The sequence below is a fragment of the Myotis nattereri genome (genome assembly GCF_964212035.1).
Source record: "Myotis nattereri genome assembly, chromosome: X".
NCBI lineage: Eukaryota > Metazoa > Chordata > Mammalia > Chiroptera > Vespertilionidae > Myotis > Myotis nattereri.
In genome coordinates this window covers 29348912-29365235 of record NC_138078.1, presented here as the reverse complement: position 1 = coordinate 29365235, position 16324 = coordinate 29348912, and the positions used below count along the sequence as shown (strand labels likewise).

The window sequence follows — 16324 nt, the reverse complement described above, 5'->3', positions numbered from 1 at the left end:
GAACATCATGCTAAGTGAAATAAGTCAGTCAGAAAAAGCTAAGAACCATATGATTTCACTCATATGTGGGATATAAAACTGAAACTCATGAACACAAACAGCAGTGTGGTGGTTGCCAGAGGGAAAGGGCAAGGGGAAGGGAGTACTAATATAAGGTGACAGGAGAAGATTTGACTTTGGGTGCTGGGCACACTGCAATATACAGATCTTGTAACACAGAAATCCACACCTGAAACCTATATGTTCATGTTGACCAATTAATTTAATTTTAAAAAGAAAAGAAAATATAAGTTGGTAAAGCAGGATCTCACTGATAGTATTTGAGTCGATCTGAAGTAAATGATATCTAGCCTCTAATATCTAGAAAAAAGTAACAGAGGAAGTACACAGGCCATGGGGAGCATCCCTTGGGCATGCGAAGAACAGCAAGGAGGCCTGTGCTGAGGGAGTGACCTGAGAGAATGGGCTCCAGAGGAAATGTTGAGATCAGGGAAGTAGGAGGGACTGCCTAGGAGGGTCATGAAGCCCACCCTAAGGGTATTTATTGATTTTTATTCTGACATGAACTGGCACACCAGTAGTGGAGCAATATGAACAGATTTATACTTTAGAACAATCACTTTAGCAGCTCTCTGGTGACTAGACTGTACCTTATTTTAATGATAAAATTGAGTTCAAAGTACAATAACAGAGTCTATATTAATAGTAATAACAATAACAACAATGACATATATAGTGTACTTATTATATACCAGGTATTACGCTAAGCATTCTACATAATTATCACACTTGTTTTCCATAAATTATCATTATCTCCAGATTAAAAATATTAAAAAAAAATTTTAAGTAACCAGCTCACAGTCACACATGTGAGCAGTGTTAAAGTCTAGATTCTCAGCCTGGTCATCTGATCCCAGAGATGAACCTCTCTGGATATAAAACAGAATATCCCAGGCAACTTTTAGAACATGTCCTCACCCACTTGCTTCCAGAGATTTGTATTTAATTATTCTGGAGTGGGGCCTGGGCATTAGTATTATTTTAAGTTTTCTAGAGCATTCTAACATACAGCCAGAATTGAAGACAACTGTGAATGAAGCAGCTACAGTGTCATGCCTAAAATTAATAGTATGCTTAGTTATGACTAATTTAGTTATTACTACTAAAATTAGAAGTAATGCAAAATTAGTACAATGCTTTCTTGCATATTTATTTTTAATGAGAACAAAAGATAAAAAGCTACTGAGTTGTCTTTCTGGGGCAAACCAGCATTAATCCTTTTCTCTATGTATAAATGTTATGATTAAGTAATAGCTCTGTATATTTTTAAAGAGAGAATAATTTAAGTACATCATCTGTTCATTCCCACCTCGACCCTGGTCAGCCCCAGGATGGCGACGGCCACGCGGATGCTACTGCTCTCCAGAGTGCCTGTGAGCAACCTCCGCTGATACTCTACATCTGACATCTGCTGCTCTGCTGCAAAAGCCAATGCCTTTTCCTTGACTTCGTTAGTCAGTGGCAATATAAGGTCCATTTTCAACGTTTGACAGGGTTTGCATTTCAAATACAGAACTGGATTGTCCTCATCAAGCTCTAGGGTGAAGCAAAAACATTCATGGCTGCAATGATCATTCATGCCTTTGTAATTACCATTCAGGATGGATTTGGGAGGTTTGAAATATAAAACTGAAGTCGTGGTCTTCATTAAACAGAGTAAAAATAGGTAACACATTTCTAGTGGTATTAATTCAGTAATTCAAGAATAAGTCTTCAGGAATTAAAGATATTTTCCTGGTACTCTCTAAAAAGAGTTCTAGTCAAATGGTTCTTTCATAGAAACATTATCAACATGATCAAAAATTCAGTGACCTAGAGACTATTATGCTAAGTAAAATATGCCATTCTGAGAAAGACAAATATCACATGATCTCACTTATTTGTGGAATCTAATGAACAAAATGAATTGACTGACAAAAATAAGACCTGAAGAATGGAGGCATGGAACTGACTGACATACCTCAATATGGGGTTGGGGGAACGAGAAGAGATAAACCAAAGAACTTATATACTTATATGCATAGCCCATGGACATGGGCAATAGATGGTGAAGACCTGGAGGGGGGGGGGCGGCTGGGGCTGGGAGGAGGGGGGAAAAGGAGGGTTGGGAGAAAGGAGACATCTGTAATACTGTCAACAATAAAATACATATGTATTTTTTAAAACTCAGTGATCATTGTGCTCCTATCAGTGATTAGAAGGTAGGAATGGTAGAAATAAATGTAAAGAAAGACATCTATCAATGACTGGTATGAACTAGAATTTTCTTTCACTAACAACTTTATACTTTAAACTAGAATTTATATTACCAACATAATAAAGTTAAAATCTAATTATATATTGGATAAACTTGCTATGAGGAGCTTAGGTAAATATATGTGGAACAGTCCCTTCCTTCAACGTTATAAATAAAACTAGAGGTCCAGTGCACAAATTCGTGCACGGGTGGGGTCCAGCCAGCCCAGCCCCAATCGGGGCAGATCAGGACCAGGCCTCTTGTGAGGAGGAGACGGTGGGGGGTAGGCTGGCTGGGGGGAGGGGCCGTGAGTGATTGGCTGGCGGGTCCCACCCCCGAATGGGGTGGGGGGGGCTGATTGAGGGTCAGCAGCCAAGGGAGGCATGGTGGGAGGTTGGCCAGCCAGCCCCATCCCAGATTGGTGTGGGAGGGTGATCGGGGGTGGAGCTGGCTGAGGGGAGGGGTTGCAGGCTGATCGGGATGTTGGGGGTGCATCAGGTGTGGGGCCATCTGGGGGAGGGACCACAGGCAGTTGGCCGGCCAGCCCCCCCCTACTGGGGTGGGGGGGCTATCAGGGGTGGGGCTGACCGGGGGGAAGGGCAACAGGGGGGTTGGCCGGCCACCCCACCCTCGATTGGGCTGGTTCGCTGGCTGTAGTGGGCATCATAGTGACCGGTCGTTCCCGTTGTTATGGTGCTCTGGTTGCTGGCTTTTTATATATATAGATAATGCATATGTATACTCTACCTTCTGGAGAACATGTGTAGTCATATAAATTTGGGGAAATCATTGCAGGTAGTTTGGAAGGCAAGGGGGCCATACCTTCTCCTTCCACAATGTATACTAATTCTCCAATCTAAAACACAAACACAATAATATTAAATTCTGAAAGCTCAGAAAAAACTTAGGATAAATCTTTCTTCTGTGAGAAGAATGTGCACACTGTAAAATCATCACTGCATTGTGCATTTTTAAGCAATATATACCCTAAATTTGTGGAGAAAGGTAAGGCTTAAAATAGCTCTCCATAGTATAGGACAGTGATGGCGAACCTATGACACACGTGTCAGAGATAACACGCGAACTCATTTTTTTGGTTGATTTTTCTTTGTTAAATGGCATTTAAATATATAAAATAAATATCAAAAATATAAGTCTTTGTTTTACTATGGTTGCAAATATCAAAAAATTTCTATATGTGACACGGCACCAGAGTTAAGTTAGGGTTTTTCAAAATGCTGACATGCCGAGCTCAAAAGGTTCTCCATCACTGGTATAGGAGAAACTCTGCATGTAACAGATCATGGAGGTGGCTTAAGAATATCCCAGGATGAAATTGGCAGCAGTTGATCTTTATAGCTACAAATATCTACTGCAGACTTAAAACAAATAGACAATCAAGCAAGAAAGAGGTTATTTTCCCCTTAATTGTGTAATTTATTGTTGGAGATGTGTGATATCATTTTTGCAGGGTATGTGAGTCCCCAAGAGTAAGTACAAGTATTCTAACTGTCCTTTGATGGATGATTGGATAAAGGAAATGTGGAATATAAAGAAAACAGTAGTATACAATAAAATACTGTTCAGCCATAAGAGAGAATGAAATACTGCCATTTGTGACAACATTGATGGACCTTAAGAGTATCACGCTAAACAAAATAAGTTAGATAAAAAAGGACAAGAACCATATGATTTCACTCATATGTGGGATATAAAACAGAAAGCAACAAATGAACAAAGAAAACAAAAAACTCATAGATAGAGATAATGATATGGTGGTTACCAGAGGGGAAAGGAGTTGGGGGGGAGGATAAAGTAAGTCAAATATGAGGTGACAGAAGGAGGACAGGCTGGATGGTGAGCACACAATGCAATATACAGATGGTGTATTATAGAATTGTACACTTAAAACCTATATGATCTTATTAACCAACATCACCCAAATATATTTAAATTTTAAAAAGGACATGTTTTCAAAATGAGCACTGAGGGTCTGAAGATCTTTTAGAATAAATAAGTACTTAGGGGAAAAATACAAAGTATACACAGAGAGAGTGAACATAAAAGTGGGGTCAATGCAAAGGCATCAACATCATATAAAGAAAGATTAATAGAGGTGGACAAGCCTAGTTTTATTCCTGGCACTGTCATTTATTAGCTACTGAGCCTGAGACAAGTTTGCTAAAAGCTCTGAGTTCTGGTTTCTTCCTCTGTAAAATGGGATGAACAATATTTCTTCATTTTAGGAACCTAGAGATTAAGTGAAAAGGAAGAGGCGAGAGGGAATCTCAAAAGACATATCATACAATCACAATGGATGACTATTATTTAGATCTTGATTCTGAAGTAACTTCAAAACATGATTGTAGGAGCTCATGACATGCCAACCCATAATACACCACTTTGGTATATTGATTATTTTGAGCTGTAGGCACATGAAAAACGGCTAATGCTGGGAAAAGCTTTCTCTGAACTCCCTTTATCTGCCTAGAGACAGATCCTCCAAAAGGAACTCAATTGTCATAAATCCAAAGAAGATTCACTCTTTTCACAGGAGTAGAGACTAGAAGTTGACACTGCACCTGGACAAACTTTGCACAAACTATCATATCTCCCATCTATTATTCTAAAGTCCTATTCATGTTACCTAAAAATAATTTACTCTTCTAAGTGGCCGACATCCCCTCTCCACTTTCCCTAATAAGATGATATTTAAGCTTGAATTCTAAGTAACCTTGGGGAAGTCACTCAGTATTCCTGGGTAACTCCCATGTATACATGAAGTATACATCTTAGTAAACTTCTGTTTATTTTTCTCCTGTTATTTTTATTATTATGGGATAGGGGTCAACAGCGAAGAACTCAGAAGGGTAGAAGAAAAATTATTTTTCCTCCCCTATAATTCAAACAAAGAAATTTAAAATAAAATGACAAAACAACAATGATGCATACAATCATGAGGCAATCAGGAAAATATGAGCAATGCCTGGATGTTTGATGCTGTTAAGAAAAAAAATTATAATATCTTTAGTAGTAATGGTATCATGATTACAGGGAAATTCTTATTGTTGTTGTTATATAGACAATTCTTGATTTATTTGTAAATAAAATGATGTGATGACTGATACTTCATTATAATCATGAAACATATTTTCCATGCACTGTTGAAGTTGAGCAAAGATACCATGGAGGATTTGTTATAGTTTTATTTCTACAACTGTGTACCTTATATTTTCCATAATAAAGTCTTTTTTTAAAAAAAAAATGCTTATGTCTCAAGAAGTAGGATGATACTACCTAAAGATGTAGTGAGGATGACAGGAGGTAACACATTAATTAGGAATCTAAGCCTTTGCTTGGCACTCACCAGGCACTTAAGGGATTCATTTAAATGGAGTAGGACCATTTTCAGAAAGCAGGCTACCAAAACCTTCAGGGATATATAAATCACCTCAGGATATTAAGAAAATGCAGTTCTAACTCAAAAGATTTAGGGTTGACCCAAAATTTGAGAGAATCAATGAAAACAAGGACTGGCAAATTTAGGTTTAAACCACACAATGGAGAATCTAGTACCAGAATGGACGTGTGATAGGCATGCAACTAACCACTATGAAAGCAAAAGGAAATAAACCTAGCTATGAAGCTGGGATGGTAACTAGCTTGAGCTGTCCCATAATCTTAAAACAATGCTTGAGAGACTACTCCAAAGATATCTTTGAAAAAGCAGTGCATGTAAATAACTTAAAGGAAATTCATCACAGAATAAAAATACATATTCCAAAATATTATAAAAATCATATGTAACAAGTAAAATGGGAAAATTAACAATTAATTTAGAAACAAAAGGATAAATATTTCTAATTGTATAGTCAATTTATTTATAGCTTCATTATCCCTTACAATTGAGATTAATTTATAATAAAATTAATTTCACCATCTACTTTCATATGATAATGTCCTATGGAATTTTATAGTTTATAATTCAAAATTATCTTCAATTCACGCTAATAAAAGGAGTATGAAAAACTTTCAATGTTTTAGATTGTTCAGCATTTAAATCTGTGCACTCTTGGTTACAATGAATACATTATATATAATTTTCACATAGTAATTTTTCTTGAACAGCCACGTAATTTGCAAATATAAACCCAAGCTAGCAATGTGAACTATGTTTTGTTTGTGCATATGTTACTGCAAATACAAGTGAGTGATCAATACTGATGTAAAGTTTTCAATGATAATTCAAATATAGTACAAATGCATGTCAACAGAGACTGGGAAAAGCAATATACTAATATTTACTTTAATTTTAACTTTTACTCATCCTTATCATTATCTAAAAATCAGTTGTTTTACCCAATATATTCATAAGAAATAAGACTCAGGGAGTATAGTTATCATAATTGCATGTTTTTTTTGAAACCTGATCTATAGCTTGTCTACTCCATGAAAATAAATACCAACCCATGAGGGTTGGTACAAAAGAAAGTAACTGCTATTTGCCAGAATATTTTTCTTAAACATAAATTTTAAACAGCTTCCTAGTTTATGATTAGCTAATGGAAATATCAGTAAGTAAGAATCCATTCAATCCCATTTAAATTCACATATTACAAAAAATTATTTTGTCTAACTTGTTCACTTTGAATATATTCTTTTTATTAAAAAAAACTTAATGTAATTGAAAATAATGCATGTTTTGCCTATGTCGGGAAATCATTCAGGAACATAATATGTAGAAATATCAAATTAGTTCCCTCTACTTTTCTTGAAATAAAACCAGACCAGGAAAGAACTACAAATGCAACAACACTTTTAAAGTAGAAAGCCCCTTACCTTCCAAGTCTGGAGGCTGTGACAAGAGAAATGAAATTGTCTGACAAAAAACAGACACTTGCCAATGTGAGCTATTCTACTAGTCACCTGTTATATTTCCTTTCTGCTCTCAATTGATATTTACCAGCTGGCATGTTTACTTAGATTTATCTATATAAAAGGCTAATAGGCAAGGTGTCCTTGCGGGAGTTCAACCAGGAGACTGGAAGTTCTATCGCTATATTTTCCAGAAAGATGTCACCGCCCATGGCCAATTGTAAGATACCCTCACAAAAGACATTGTTCTTTATGTGCATTTAGTTAAATAAAGTCCTCAAATAAAAGTTGTATGCAATGTTATAAGACCAGCTTAATGACTCAGAAAGGAAAAACACAAAAACTGAATTGGAAGGCAAGTTTTAATTCCAGCTTTGCCACTAATTAGCTGGGTAACCTTGGGCAGGTCATGGATGGCCTCCAGATACAAATAACCTCAATCTTAAAAAAAAAAAAATTAAAGGATTTAGAACATAAAATCACTATATTGTTCCATAGTTCTTAAATTCTACTTTTTAAATCTTGGGCCTAGATATTACTAGGTTGTATAATTTATATATTTGAATTAGCTAAAAAATATTATATTATTTTGATGATGAAACAGGCATGTGAGAGCTAAGCTAAAATTCTAAAATGTTAAATTCCATGCACTAGAGAAGGATCACTAATCATTGTAGATAACTATTTGATTCTGCCATAATCTCTCTATATGAAAGAGAAACATGCAAATTAACCATCACTCTGTGAAGCCCACAAGCCACCAACCAATGAGAAGTGGGTATGCAAATTAACCCGACAAAGATGGCGGGTTAATTTGCATACACAGGAACCAGGGAGCCAGGGTCAGGGTGGGAGCGTGTGCTCAGGCGCCAGGGAGATGGGGTCAGGGCTGGAAGTTCCCGCCCTGTGGCCGCTTGCATGTGCGCAGGTGCCGGGGAGCCGGAGGTGGGGGGGTGCACGCGCATGCCAAGGAGCCGTGGGTGGAGCAGTGCGCACGGGAACTGGGGAGCCAGGGTCAGGGTGGTGCGCATGGACACCAGGGAGCCGGGGTTGTGGCGGTGCGCACGGAAGCCGGGAGCGGGGCCTGAAGCTTCCCCGCATTGCCATGGCAACACAGGGGAAGCTCTCACCCCACCGGAGTGTGTGCATCGGCACTGGCGGAGGTTCTCGGAAGCCAGTCCACCCCGAGCCTGTAGGTCTGTGCCTAGGCCCAGAGCGGCCAGGGTCCTGGAACGTGACAGAGAGTGCACATTGGGCTGAGGGTACTTACCCCCCCCCCATCTTGTGCACGAATTTTGTGCACCAGGCCCCTATTTATAATATAAAATTGACTAACAAGAATAATCACTGTTCTTTTAAAATACTATTTTTCATAGAATGATTGAGCTGGGAGACTCAGTATAAAAAGATGTGTATGCCTACACTAAAAGTTTAACATTCTTAATAATATTTTAACACAATCTTAATTGCATTCCTGAGAGATCATTCCACAAACATGTTGAGAAGGCCATATATATATATATATATATATATATACACTAGAGGCCCGGTGCACACAAAAATTTGTGTACTTGGGGAAGAGGGGGGTCCCTCAGCCCGGCCTGTGCCCTCTCGCAGTCTGGGACCCCTCAGGGGATGACCACCTGCTGGCTTAGGCCCGCTCCTCGGGGGATTGGGCCTAAGATGGCAATCAGACATCCCTCTGGCAGCCCGGCAGCCCTCAGGGGATGTCCACTTGCCAGCGGGGAGCAGGCCTAAACTGCAGTTGGACATCCTTAGCACTGCTGAGGAGGCAGGAGAGGCTCCCACCACCACCGCTGTACCGGCAGCCATCAGCCTGGCTTGTGGCTGAGCAGAGCTCCTCCCATGTGAGAGCGCCCTGACCACCAGAGGGCAGCTCCTGCATTGAGTGTCTGCCCCCTGGTGGTCAGTGTGTGTCATAGTGACCAGTCAATCCCAGTCATTCTGCTGTTTGGGTCAGTTTGCATATTACCCTTTTACTATATAGGATAGAGGCCTGGTGCACGGGTGGGGGCCGGCTGGTTTGCCCTGAAGAGTGTCCCGGATCAGGATGGGGGTCCCACTTGGGTGCCTGGCCAGCCTGGATGAGGGGATGATGGCTGTTTGCATCTGGTCACACCCCCTTCAGGGTGGGGGTCCCCACTGAGGTGCCTGGCCAGTCTGGGTGAGGGGCTGAGGGCCGTTTTCAGGCTGGCGGGTGACTGAAGCTCCCAACCTCTTCTTTTTTTCTTTTTATTCTGGGATTTATTTACCTTTTATGGCTGTCACTGGAACTGAGAGCTAGCTTTAGCTCTGAGGCTTGGCTCCAGCTCTGAGACCTCGGCTGCTGAAAGCAGGTATCTGGGTTTGTTTGGCTTCTATAATTGAAACACTGTTGCAGCTCCAGCTCTGAGGCCCGGCTGGCTGAAAGCAGGTTTCTGGGGTTTGTTTAGCTTCTATAATTGCAACATTGTTTCTTAGAGTGCAGCTCAGAGGCCGGCAGTGGCAGGCAGGGAACCTTGGCTTCCTCCATCAAGCCTCCTGTTCGCTTCCGCTGCCTGGCTGCCGGCAGCCATCTTAGTTGGCAGTTAATTTGCATATCACCCTGATTAGCCAATGGGAAGCGTGTCAGAGGTATGGTTAATTACCATGTTTGTCTATTATTAGATAGGATATATATATATATATATATATATATATATATATGGCATAAAATATGAGCTAATTATTTAATAAAAATATATAATATGTTATAGGAAAACACCTCATCCAATAAGAGGAAGCTGGGCCTAGAAGTCATCTTGGCAATGAAATTAACAATCTCGCTTCTCCTTTGTCATCACATTTTTTTCAAAAGATTCTATTCAAATTTTTGCCACCAATTTGTTCTGCAAGTAAATGAAAATTTGATGTTCATCAAGTATGAACAGCACTCAAACTGTCAATACAATTGATCATTAGGGAAAAAAAGGGGACATATAAAGTAATTTTAAATATAAATATTTCTGTAAAAGATTAATCTTTATATCGATATTCCCCTTTACATCCTTTTCTGTCTTCACTGTTAGTAAATGAAAAGCAGAGAAGAGCAGAGAGCAGTACAGATTGCAAATATCCTAGCCAGTCTCAGTCTCCAGTTTCTATTTCCAACTCTTAATCTACTGTTTAAACTCCAGAGATGCTTTCTAAAACAAAGATGAAATTAGAACATGCCTATGCTCAATACCTTACTGCTTTCAATAATACTGATAAACTTAAATTATTTAATTTTAAATTCACAGCCTCGTCCCTCTTTATCAACCTGACTTATTCATCCAACTCATTTTCTGTCATTTCCAACAAACTATTCACAGAATTGGCAATTCAAGTGTCCATGAATTTCATGCTTAGCTGTTTTGCCTCATCTTCTTAGAATTTTCTGAGCACACTTCTCTCCTGCCCAAACTCTGTTTTACTGGAAAATTTCTACTCATCCTCTGTGAGCAAACTTTCTACTAATCAACTACCCTTGCCTCTTCTATCGAATAGAAATGCACTCTGGCCTCTATTCAAGAAATGGTCATAAGTTGTGATGGAGAAATGAGTGGACATGTTCCACTAAATAGGACACAATGAACACAAGGAGAGATTATGTCTTGCAAAGGACATCTTGATGAAGGCAAATGAAATATGGCTTGCTGTTAAAAAGCATGAAGAATAACATAAACCACCCTCAAATAATACTCAGTCCCCTCCAGCTATAGATATAGCTTTCATAAAACTGAAGATGGTTGGCGTAAATGTAAAATTACATACAGATTTTAGCATAAAATAATTTGTTTTTGCCTTTGCATTCAATAAAAATAAGCAAAAATTAGTATTATTAAACTCTGTATATTAATTATGATTGAACAAAGTTGAAAATTTATTGTAGAATATTCAAAAACATACATAATAGATTCCAAAATGGTGGTGGAATAAGTGGAAGCTACACTGACAGGACCAAATTAGAAATACAATTAAAATACAGAAAAACCACCCTGAAAAATCAACTGAAGACTAGCAGGAGAAAATCCTGATAACCAAAAATGGAAAGTGGAGCCTGCATAGAGACTGGTAAGAAGTACAGAAGAAGGAAAGGGCTGGATAGGCTCTCACAGTGATGAGCTGAATTTCCAGATTACCCAGGTGTGGGGAGTTCACATTGAGAACCCTGATGTCTATGCGCCAAGCTGGGTTCCCTAGCCCAGAGCACCAGAACTGAGAATGGTGCCCACATAGCATTTGGCTCTGAAAAGCAGCAAGGTTGATGTCTGCCAATGAGACATGGCTGGAAAGGCAGGCACTTTTTTGAAGGGCCAACACACAAAATTTCATATGCAGCTACTCACCTTGGCCTCCGATAGAGGGAGAGAGAGTGGAATGGAGTTGTGTGAGCAGAAGCCAAGTTTTGGGGCTCTGGGGTTAGAACGCGGAGGGCAGCTTCTCTGGTTTCCTATGTTGAGTAATTTCCTCACACTGCAGAGGACATCTTTCTCCAGTCAACCTTTGATATCCAGGCAGTTTTGCCTGGGGGAAAGGCAGTTGCCCCAACCTGTGGTCAATACCGTGAGGCTAATCAAAACTGAGCATCGCCATAGCCAGTTTGGCTCAGTGGATAGAGTGTCAGCCTGCAGACTGAAGGGCCTCGAGTTCAATTCCAGTCAAGTACAGATGCCTGGGTTGTGGTCTCTATCTGCAGTAGGAGGCGTGCATGAGGCAGACAATGAATGATTCTTTCTCATCATTGATATTTCTATCTCATCCCCCCTTTCACTTCCTCTCTGGAATCAATAAAAATATATATTTTTAAAAATGAGTGTCAATGGTACTACAGGAAGAGGAAGGTTTCTGGAGGTCTTGAGTCTTTGCCTGATCTATTCTGGACCCCAGGGATAGCAAAAGCAGACCCTGGTGCACATTTTGATCCTTTCCAAAGGCACCCAGCACCAGCAGATGGATCCACAAGTTGTGGATTGCTGAAAGCTTGAAACAGGGTACTCAGGGCCAGTCACATACAGCATCTGATACTGTCCTGCACTAGAGACTGAGACTCGTAGCAGATCTACCTAATACACAGACATAAACCCAAAGAGGCAGCCAAAATGGAGAGACAAAAAATCAAGGCCCAGATCAAAGAACAACAGAATTATCTAGAAGAGCTAAAAATGAAGATAAGAAATTTATCAGACACAGATTTCAGAATAATGAATGGAAAAGATGCTCAACAGCATGAGAAAAGATATAGTAACTATGAAGAATGACATAGCATGAATAAAGAACACAGTGGAAGGGATGCACTGCAGATTAGAAGAAACTGAGCATTGCATTAATGAACTGAAGACAGGGTAGAAAAAAAATCACTCATTCAGAGAACCAAAAAGAAAAAACCAAAACAAAAACAGGACAGCTTAAGGAAGCTATGGACAACATGAAACGTAACAATATTCGCATCATAGAAGTGCCAGAAGTGTAAGAGAGTGAGCAATAAATAGAGAATGTGTTTGAAGAAATAATGGCAGAAAACTTCCCTAACCTGGTGATGGAAAAAGTTACACAAGTATGGAATCACAGTGAGTCCCAAAAAAGAAGAACCCAAACAGGCCCATGCTCAGACACATCATAATTAAAATGCCAAAAATTAAAGACAAAGAGAGAATCTTAAAGGCAGCAAGAGAAAAGCAAACTGTTACCTACTAAAGAGCTTCCAAAAGGCTGCCAGCTGATTTCTTAACAGAAACTCTACAGGCCAGAAGGGAATGTCATGAAATATTCAAGGTAATGAAAAGCAAGGATCTGAAACCAAGACTACTATATCCAACAAGGCTATCATTCAAAATAGATGTGAAATAAAGAGCTTCCCAGACAAAAAAAAAGGCTAAATAAGTTTATCACCACCAAACCAACACTCCAAGAATGCTAAAGGGACTGCTGTAACGAGAAGAATAAGGAGAGAGAAAAACATAGGCATTGAGCATTAAAATGGCAATAAATAAGTACCTATCAATAATAACCTCAAGTGTAAATGGATTAAATGCTCCAATTAAAAGACATAGGGTAGTTAATACATGACCCAATTATATGCTATCTATAAGAGACCCACCTCAAAACAAAAGACTCACACAGGATGAGAGTGAAGTGATAGAAAAAATGTTCCATGCAAATGGAAATGAAAAGAAGCTGGGGAAAATACTCATAGCTGACAAAACAGACTTAAATATGAAGGCCATCACAAGAGACAATAAAAGTCACTACATAATACTAAAGGGATTGATCCAACAAGAGGATATAACCTTGGTAAACATATATGCACCCAAAATAGGGGCACCTAATCTATATATATATAAAGAGCCAGAGGTCGTCACATCCAAAACAACTGAACAGATGACCAAACAGGCTGAGTGGGGTGATAAAGCCGGCACGGGGTTAGTGAGGGACAACCAAATGACTGAGCAGCAGGCTGTGTGGGGTGACCAGGCCAGCAGGAGGTTAATGAGGGATGACCAAATGACTGAGCAGCAGGCTGCGTGGGGCAACCAGGACAGCAGGGAGGGCAGTGAGGGGTGACCAAATGACCAAACAGCAGGCTACATGGGGCAAACAGGCCGGCACAGGGGGCACTGAGGGACGACCAGGCCGGCAGAGGAGGTCAGCAAGGGGCGACCAGGCCGGCAGGGGGTGCAGTTGGCGGCAACCCAGCCAGTAGGGGGGGGCAGTTGGGGGCAACCAGGCCAGCAGCAGGGCAGCTGGGGGTGACTAGCTGTGCAGGGGGGCCAGTAATGGGTGACCGGGCCAGCAGGGGGGAGCAGTTGGGGGCAACCAGGCTGGCAGGGGGAGAAGCTGGGGTCAACCAGGTTAGCAGGGGGGTGGCAGTAAGGGGTGACTAGGCTGGCAAGGGGGACAGTTAAGGGACACCAGGCTGGCAGAGAGGGGTTGTGGGGGGTGACCAGGCTGTCAGGGGGGCAGTAAGGGGTGACCATGCTGGTGGGGTAGGCAGTTAGGGGCAACTAGGCCAGTGGGGGTGGGGCGCAGTTGCGGGTGACCAGGCCAGTGGGGGGGGGGGCAGTTAGGGGCGATCAGGCCAGCAGGCAAAGGCAGTTAGGGGCGATCAGGCAGGCAGGCAGGTGAGCAGTTAGAAGCCAGCGGTCCTGGATTGTGAGAGGGATGTCCCAGATTGGAGAGGGTGCAGACTGGGCTGAGGGGACCTGCCCCCAGTGCACGAATTTTGTGCACCAGGCCTCGTTATATATATATACTAGAGGCCTGGTGCACAGATTTGTGTACATTGAAAGGAAATTAGTTAGAAGGTGACCAGCGGGGCAGGACTGGGCGAGACAAACTAGACATGCCCTAGAGCCAACCTTCTGTGGTCCCACCCCAGCCAGCCACACCTGGGGTGGCACTGGGGCTCAAAGGGCATCTGAGGAGTGAGCGGGGTCCTTCTGGCAGGTGGGGTCCCTCAGCCTAGCCTGCGGGGATCAGGCCAAAACTGGCAGTCCGACATCCTCCAAGGGGTCCCGGAGTGAGAGAGGGCACTCTGCAAAGTTGCTGTCACTCGGCAGCTCCTGCGTTGAGCATCTGTCCCCTGGTGGTCAATGCACATCATACCTACTGGCTGGTTGCCGGTTGGCCGGTCACTTAGCTATATATATATATATATATATATATATATATATATATATATATATATAAATAATACTTCTAGAGGACCTTAAGGGAAAGAGCAGCAGGAATAGAGTCATAGTAGGGGGCTTTAACACCTTGTTTACTTCCCTGGATAGATCTTCCAGCCAAAAAATTAATAAGGAAACAGAGGCTCTAAATGACACACTGGATCAGATGGATTTAATTGACATTTACAGAACATTTCACCCCAAAGCTGCAGAATATACAACTTCTCAAGTGCACATGGGTCATTCCCAAAGATAGACCACATGTTAGGACACAAAACAAGTCCCTACAAGTTCAAGAAGACTGAAATCATATCAAGCATCTTCTAAAAACGTACATAATAGACAGGGAGAATGAAATGAGTGATAGTGCAAGAAGTCAGATGAGTATTTCCACTTACCTACGCAGATATAAAGGTAATGGTCAGAGTGACATACAATATATTTAACAGCTAATATGATATAGCCTTAGACTAAATTCTTGTAGATTATGAATCAAAAAGAAGGCCTTGCAGGGTTCTATACCTGTGAGTGGAAACCCGTGTCCTTTCCAACTTTTTATTTGACTTGCAAGGCTGAAATTCTCTTTGGTACTTGGGAACCTAGTGTGGGACTGGGTTAATTTGCAAAAGTTGCTCAGAGATGCAAATTCCCATCTTGGCTTCCTCAGGTCATCAATATATGGACATTGGTTTCGAGTTATTCTGATATTTTGTAGATAGAAAGGGCAATAAAGGACTGGAAGATTAATCTACAAGAGGAAAGAAGGAGTCCAGCTGGGGTCAATAAAAAGGCTCATGGGTTGGTAGGAGAAGGCTAGTTAGGCCACAGCAAGTGACCACAACTGGAACTCACTCTCAACCCAGGCCCCATGTTAAGGATCCCTGCCAGATGCCACTGCCTCCCTTACATGGATGTTCCCAGCAATGCCAAGTGATTTCGCATTTGGAAACCTAGGACTACACAGAGCAGACATTCATTCACATGGGCACTACAGTGAAAGAGTCACAGTGTTGTGTCAAGACATTGCTTTGTGCTTTGCAGTGTTTGCGTGCCTTGTATGGGGGTCTGCCAGCCACTCTTCCCAACAGATCCAATTTCTCAGGGACTAGGTGGGTCATGATTTAATCTACCCAGCCACACAGAACAGACATTTCTTTGGATTTTTGGCACTTGAAAGCATGGTTTTTTACGGCTTTTGTAGGTTTTCCCTTAAGGTAAGAAATTCATGAACACTAATTGGAAGTTTTATAAAATTCTTTCTTTCAAACACCTGTTATACAATTCATTTCATTTTTTTAATATGTAAGTGTGAATGAAACAGCCAAAGTAAAACAAATGGCTTTTCCTTGATAGTAGTGTTAGTAGAAATGTTTCTGTTTTACACATGGAAAGCTGTCAAATTGAGGCCTAATTACTTCCCAGTTTTCAACAGGTGGTTCTTAAGGGCAAAGCAGTATTACAC

The 16324-nt window shown here is 41.0% G+C and overlaps 1 protein-coding gene across 1 annotated transcript in view; it reads right to left on the bottom strand.

Annotated features, from left to right (window-relative positions):
• CFAP47 (cilia and flagella associated protein 47) overlaps positions 1-16324 on the bottom strand; it is a gene marked incomplete at both ends in the record, with an annotated part of 442463 nt that overhangs the window by 145550 nt on the left and 280589 nt on the right. Inside the window, 2 exons of the mRNA XM_081081612.1 lie at positions 1370-1596; positions 3044-3152. Of these exons, the coding sequence (XP_080937738.1) occupies positions 1370-1596; positions 3044-3152 (336 nt within the window). The remainder of the gene's footprint in view (positions 1-1369; positions 1597-3043; positions 3153-16324) is intronic.